This window comes from Crocodylus porosus, unplaced genomic scaffold, assembly GCF_001723895.1.
Source record: "Crocodylus porosus isolate Cpor-Errol unplaced genomic scaffold, CroPor_comp1, whole genome shotgun sequence".
In the NCBI taxonomy this organism is placed as follows: domain Eukaryota; kingdom Metazoa; phylum Chordata; order Crocodylia; family Crocodylidae; genus Crocodylus; species Crocodylus porosus.
In genome coordinates, this window is record NW_017728937.1 from 1,002,271 (window position 1) to 1,009,491 (window position 7,221).

At 41.9% G+C, this 7,221-nt stretch overlaps 1 protein-coding gene across 1 annotated transcript; it reads left to right on the forward strand.

Annotated features, from left to right (window-relative positions):
* Positions 1 to 873: 873 nt before the first annotated feature.
* Positions 874 to 5,631, forward strand: LOC109318157 (secretoglobin family 1D member 2-like). The gene is made up of 3 exons (XM_019547225.1): positions 874 to 2,000; positions 4,506 to 4,693; positions 5,409 to 5,631. The coding sequence occupies exons 1-3, from the start codon at positions 1,949 to 1,951 to the stop codon at positions 5,430 to 5,432; spliced, it is 264 nt and encodes an 87-aa protein (XP_019402770.1). The 5' UTR covers positions 874 to 1,948; the 3' UTR covers positions 5,433 to 5,631.
* The last annotated feature ends 1,590 nt before the right edge of the window (positions 5,632 to 7,221 follow it).

Genomic DNA, 7,221 nt, shown 5'->3' on the forward strand with positions numbered 1-7,221 from the left:
ATGTCATATCAGATAAAGAAAGTAAATCTGGGTTGGAGATTTTAACCATGTAATATTTACATTTCCATCAAAACAACCATGATCACTGGCAATTCTGACACTTGCACAAGTCCTAATTGGAGTCATTTCCATATTTCTTCATCTTTGCCTCTTAAACAAGTTTATTCTCATTCCTTATTCCAGTTCCACTGGAGTCCACTCAACTTCCCTCATATGGTGATGTGTCATGGGGGTTGCGAATTACTAGACATGGGGTTGTCAACTGGGGGTATATGTACCCCTGGGGGTTGGACCAGTCCTTGGGGGTATGCATGGGCAGGCTGGGATGGAGTGCTGTCACCTCCCAGGAGCAGGGCTGGGGTGAGGGCAAGGGCAGTGGTACCCCTCTGCAGGGCAGGGAAGCTCACACAGCCACTGCCACAAACCAACCCAGTGAGCTTCCCTACTCCGAAGAGGAGCACTGCTGTCCTCACCCCAGCCCAGTAAGCTTCCCTGCCCTGGCCCTACTCCTGGAAGATGGTAGTGCTCCATCCCTGTCTGCCTATGCACCGTCCCTGCCTCTCTGCTCTGTATCCAGCCACGTGCAACCACCACCTGCTCCCCACTTGGCGTTCAGCCATGTGCTATCCTCCCCCAACTCCACTTGGCATTCGGTCATGTGCTACCCTTCCACACACTCAACATCTGGCCGCACGCTACCTACCCCCCATGCCCCATCTCAGCATCTGGCTGCCAGGGCACTCAGATTAAAAAAAAAAAAAAAAAAGGTTGAAAACCCCTGGCCTAGGCCTCCAGCCATCATGCTCGTCTTCCAGGAAAGATGGTGGTCTGGGTGTGCAGCAGCAGCAAACACCAAGTGGACAATGCTAACTCAGGCTTCTGCTTCAGAAGTGTACCCCTCAAAGCAGTCATTTTGTCAGATATACAGTTCTGCCAGAGAGACATGATGTGAAGTCATTAAGCAGAATCCCTTCTCCTTCACAGACATCTCTGAAACAGAAAGACAGTAAGTATTTCGGGTAGAATGAAACAACAGGAATGCCTCAAGACAGACAGACGCACACCAAAAAAGGCAGATGAGAAAGCAGTGCTCTAGGAAGAAAAAAGAGAAGTGGAGGAGTGAATGCCAGAGCTCTATGATGGAGTCAAGGTTGCCTGGAAAAGGAAGCTCTGAAGAGCTGCAAACACATACAGGAAAGAGAAGGCTAAGGTGTCAGAATTTAGGCAACCTAATCAAACTGACTGGTAGGATGAGCTTGCACCGAACTACTGCTGTGCTCTTGGAGCAATACTGTTCAGTATTGATGAGATTTCTGCTGATCTCAGGCTAATCATTAAGGCCCAAGCATGAGAATCCAGGCAGACTGCAACTGGGCCATGACCACTTTTCTCTTTGAAAACTTAAAAGGTATGTTCAGTGTACAGATGCACTTTCCCTGCAAATAGACTCCACTGGGAGAGAGGGATACCAGTTGGTAGGGGATGTTTTTTCTTTGTAACAAAGTAAATGTTAGAAGTTCTCCTGCAGACTCCTGGCCTAGGCACTGCTCTAGAGGTGAGAATTGACTAATTATTTGAAGTCGGCTAGTCCATCAGAACTGCTGCCATCATGGAGACAATGTGCCAATGTTCTCCCATTTTCCAGATTTCCTGTGTACACACTCTATGATTATGCAAATAACTCAGCTCTTTGGACTATTTCACTACAATAACATTAACAATGAAGAGGATCAGTGTTTGCATTTCTTCTTTTTTGTACCCCATGAGCAAACAGCCTAAATTCTATTCTAGTGCTAATGTCACCCTGTGGTCTGGCACAGACTTTTTTGGGGAGGAGATGATGTGGCTGCCTTGTACATATATTGGAGCTGTGCAAGCAGTGTTCTGAAACGACTCCATCGGCCCTTCCATTGTGAGACCTGAGAGCCAACCATCACCCATCCTCACCATGAAGCTGACTTTTGTCCTGCTGGTCACCCTGGCACTTTGCTGCTACTCTGGTGAGTAATACTTGCAAGACAGACTTTGAAACTCATTACTCTCTGAAGCTAATGGGACACTTCAGGTAAGTAAGAGATGAGCAGTACAAGTAGAATTCTACCATTAAGCCTCAAAACCCTAGCCATGCTTAAAGCAAAGTATCAAGCCATTTTAAATCAGTATTATTTTTTATTAGAGTTTATTAGACATATAAGTCATATATCTACTATAGACATACATATATAATAGACATTCCAGGAAACAGTTGAGCTCCTACATTGAAAAGACTGGATTAAATTCAGCCTGGAGACTCAAAATGCACCAGGTACACCAGAGTGAATCCAATGAGGCCACTGGAGCAACTCAGAATATGAAATGAGATTAGGTTCCTGTTTCCTTGAAGTTTCTAGGATTAGGTTTAGTAAGCAAAACATTCATCTTTGTAAATTAAAACCAAGATCCCCCTCCAAAAGGTGGTTAACTATTTAAATATTGAACAGCAGGGTGATTTGGTAGAAGGAATCCTGTGCTATCTATATAGAAGCAGAAGCTAATTGATTAAGATTGATAAAAAGACCCATAGACATTTGTGAACTCTGGATTAGTCCTGAGAGACAGAAGGCTTACCCAACACGAGCATGTTGCTTATTATATAGTATCAGTGATTTTAAAGAAATCATAAGCTGTCTTTCTTCCATATATGCACTGCCAGTGTTTCAAGACCTTTCTTGTAATGAAAGTAATAGTGACTTATGCTTAAATTCAGGAACATACTTAAATCACATGCTTAACTGTAAGAACTTGTTTAAGCACTGTTGGTGTTAATTAATTGATTTAAGTGCCTTTAGAAAGCAAGGTCTTCCTGAGCATTTTCTGTTTCATCCCATAGAAACTATGAAATGTACAAAGTCTAAAATTATCCAAGTCACAAAATTCAAAAGTTAACTTTTCCACATGCACATAATAGGTCTTTTTATTGTAGATTTGACAGCTAAGCTGGTGAAATTCAGTCCTTTGTTGGAAGGTGGCAAAAAGTCTTTATGCCTTAAGTTTCAGTTAAGCTCTCAAAATGGGACATATTGAAATTCTCTAAGAAATTGTTTTCTTTTATACATTCTCTGCAAAGCCGAGATTTTCTCCCTTTAAGAATAAATGTGCCATAATCATCTCTCAGTAACACCAGCAGAAGATGGCAGCATTTCCCAGACCTTAAAATACATTTGAAGAGGCATGCATGGGAGCAGAATTTATCCCCATTCTGACCAAGCTAACTTACATTTTGAGAATCACAATTTATGAACATGAATGGAGTTTTTCCATCTAAATCTTCACCTGTAATTTTCTGTTAATTACTTGTTTTGCATTAAAACTCCTTGCTCTAACAAACTCACAACTGCTGAATCAACATCAATCCCCAGAGAGGGACAAATTAACTAGGACTCTTCTTTTAGGAAGCAAGAATATTCAGTTCCTTCCAAAGGCAGATGCTCAGACATCTTCCCTATATTGTTCTTTCCATACACATTTTGTTTGTTCTTTGACTGAATACAGCAGAATGCAGTGAATTTTTTAGAGTGAACCACATGTTCATGGGATGGCTATATAGCCCAAAGTAAAGTTTGCAAGGTCTAAAGGGGCTCTTAACACCACCATGGTAGAAGCAAGGGTTTTAAGACTGCTCCCTACTGCCACTTTATGGTGAACGGGGGTGGTAGATCTGGACATCTTTCTAAGGAGTCTCCACCGCAGTCTATTTCAGATGTAATTGATTCTCTAGGCATAATTCATTCTGAGGTGCAAACATTTACAAAGCCCAAAAGCAAACTGATTAGAGAGTTAACTAGACTGGAAAATTGTGAGGTAAACTGTGGGAGCTAGCCAGGTATGGAGCAAGATAAATTAAAGCTGAACAGCTAGGCAAAGTCCTTTTACTCTGTTTACATGGCACTGGCATGGGAGGATCCCATTTGGGTACCTTAAGAGACCCTTACTTAAATCAGTAACAGTAACTTAGTGGCTGTGCCCAGGGTGCAGTCTCCAGCCAATTAGGAACTGAACTGGGTTTCTTCAGAAACGCCAAGTCTCTGGAGGAAAACGTAAACCCGAGACCAGTTTGAATTTCAAAATTTAGTTTGACTTGGGGTTATCGCCAGGCAACATGCTACCCACAGCTAGATCCTGGCCATATTACAACACCTCATACATAACAAGACATTACTACACAAGCACTGTGACTGCATGAGAACAGATGAAAAACAAATTAGCCATATTTTTGTGCTCGTAGTTTTTAAAGAAAAAAAGCCATGAGCAGTGAGAATGGGAAACTCATCCCCACTTTAACAATGGTATTGCTATCAGGATACTGGAATCAAATGGAGAAACTGTACTATTTCCTTAATGGTTTGAATTATTTCACCATAATCAGCTGGACTTGATGATCTGCAAGGTCCCTTCCAGGCCCTAACAACTATGAAATGATGAAACCAGAATCCAACTAAACTCTTTTTTATGCGTCTGTGTTGCAGCTACAGCTGAGACTTGTCCAGTCCTCGTGGATGTTATTAGCAAGTTCCTTTTTGCCTCTCGTGACCAGTTACTGGAGGCAATTGCTCCTTTTGTCACCGACCCGACTATGGAGAAGGCTGGTCTTGAACTGAAGGAATGTGCACTTGCTATTTCCAAGGATCATTCAGATGCTTTGAAAGAACTGATGGTAACTTCCCCCCCACCCTTAATCCTTCCATTTTTTCTTTTCTTAAATAAATCATATCAGTGTAAACTGGGCATTACTAAATTAAGAACTTAAGAATTGCCATTTACTGGTCAGACGATAGGTCCATCTTCCCTAGTCTCCTGTGTTACACAATGGCAGAGACTCGATGCTGGAAGGAGGAGTGAAGTGAGTATGACCAAGGTTTTTTTACCCCACCTCACTGTCCCCCTCTCACCTGTAGCCTCCAGCATTTAAGATCTAGAAAGTCTAATGAGATCAAAGTAGTTACCTTGGAGTAAATGGCTCAGTCCAAAGCAAATTGAAGCCTTCCTTTGGTGTGGCTGAGATCAGGCCTAAGTGAGAACAGCTTCAGGTCCTAAGAATTCCTCTGTTGAAATACCAAAATAGAGAGGAAGGTGGTCTCTTATAACAGAAAAAAGACAGCCCCTGGCGGGCTGACCCTGAAAGGTCTTTTCAGAGCTTTTTTGCAAATTGAATGAGACTCATTTTAAAAAACAAATTGGCTGAGCGGAATCCATTGATGCACAGGTGAAGTCTCTCAGGTTTTAACACACAGATTTAAGCCTGCTCTTATGCTCCAAACTTGTTGTACCAGATTCCTAGGATTCACTACAGTTGAATATGTGCCTATGTGCTTCTGCTATAATTTTAGGAGACTTCAGCCCTCTGCATTCACTGCCCTGTCTCTTTGCAGGTAAATATCCTGAAAGTGTGTTAAGGGACACAAATCTAGCAATCTGCAACTCCGAAGAACACAAAATAATCTTCCATCCATGCCAAATCCCTACAACTACATTCCAGTTTTTTTGATTCTTTGACCAAGTGTTTATCATCTGTAATTCCTGCTTTTATGTCTAATATGGACAATAATCTGAGAATTCACTTTAAACTTCTTCCAATAAACTAAAAGCAATTCAGTTCTTTGCTTCGGTCTCTCTCTCTTTTTTTTTTTTTAAACTTCAGGAGACAGAGGGCTTGATTTGGGAAATGTTCTAATCATACATTAAATTTCTCTTTGATAAATACTGAAAAACTCCCCTAGAGCTAAATGGTAAATTGCTTCAGGATATCATTCATTTGCTTTACTAAGTTAATGCCTTATAGAAAGAAGTCTATAGACCAGGGGCCTGCAACCTTTACAAGCCATGGACCAGAACAACTCATACCTAGTCTGGGCAGGCCAGATAGCTTCAGGAACGCATAAGCAGTGGAGGGGTTTGGAGGATAGAGATAAAGAGGATGGGGATAAATAATTCCCTTTGGCTGCAGAGGATGAACAAGTTATGATTTTGGAATTGTACCAAGGGAAACTTAGAGTGGGTATCATGCAGACCTTTCTCACTATGAAGGTGTAGAGCAAGTTGACACTTACTTAGGCAGACTGGAGAGCTAGTTTCTTCATAAAACCAGTGAGTTCTTACTCCTAGTCCTTTTATAACCCATACAGAAAGCTTCTTGCCCCAGCAACTAGAACAAGTGCAGGTACAAAGAACAAACACAAAATCAAACCACTGGTCTTCCTTCAGACCTGGAGAAACAACACAGTCCCTGTGCTTATCTCTAAGCACCAGACGACGACAACTCCTCCCCTCTCCCACTTTCTCTTCCTGGAAGCTTTTAACTTCCTCTGAACCCAGCCCTTCATCTCTGTCAGCTGAGCCAGTGTTCTTTAGCAGGTAGGCTATTATCCTCTTACCCTCTGCAATTGGGTTCCAGCCCTTAAGCCCTGCACCTCATTATGGGGTGGTCAAATGTTGGAATAGATTACTTCAAAAGGTTGTGGAATCTCCAGCCTTGCAAGTTTTTAAGAACAAGTTAGACAGGCACTTAGCTGGAATTGGTTAGACAGGAATAATCCCTCTTGATCTGGAGATTGGACTAGATGATCTCTTGAGTTCCCTTTACCCCTGTTTTCTATCATTCTACACATTAGGGATGGTTAAAAGGGTCATCACATATCCATATGTATTTTACTCATCATTTGAGCTAGTAGATTATTTGTACATGAAAATGTTCTCTGATAAACAGCCCCTGTTCAAAAATGATACTTCACAAAAAAAGTCAATATTATTGAAGTTTGTTGCACCTGGGAGTGGCAGGTGACCAATTCTGGGACAGCACAAGCAACATCTGTTTTGTCCAGTGAAGAAAATCAGTTGTGCTACAGCTTATTCATTTCGTTTGGCCATTTGGTCTGCTTATAGCCTCTGTGGCACAAAATAGCATGGGCTATAAAGAGATGCAGACAATCGTATTGGCCAGAAGATTTTAGATGTCAGACTCCTCAGTTCAGGCACAGATTCATCTCTGCAGTGTGGCAAGCAGCCCTAAAGCTGGTTAAGAGAACATGGTTTGGTTACCCCTTTCAACAGAAATCCTTTGAGAAGGCAAAGCTGGCAATAATGGCTTCTATCCATCAGGAGTGCTGGCACTAAGTGGGGTATGGAAGGTGTGGCCAAGATTTCTATCCTTCCCCAAAAGTCTTAGCTTAAAAAAAAAAAAAAAAA

Coding starts and splice junctions, on each gene's coding strand:
- LOC109318157 (XM_019547225.1), top strand. CDS start 1,949: ATGAAGCTGACTTTTGTCCTGCTGGTCACCCTGGCACTTTGCTGCTAC. Junction 2,001..4,505: donor GGCACTTTGCTGCTACTCTG/GTGAGTAATACT, acceptor TCTGTGTTGCAG/CTACAGCTGAGACTTGTCCA. Junction 4,694..5,408: donor ATGCTTTGAAAGAACTGATG/GTAACTTCCCCC, acceptor GTCTCTTTGCAG/GTAAATATCCTGAAAGTGTG.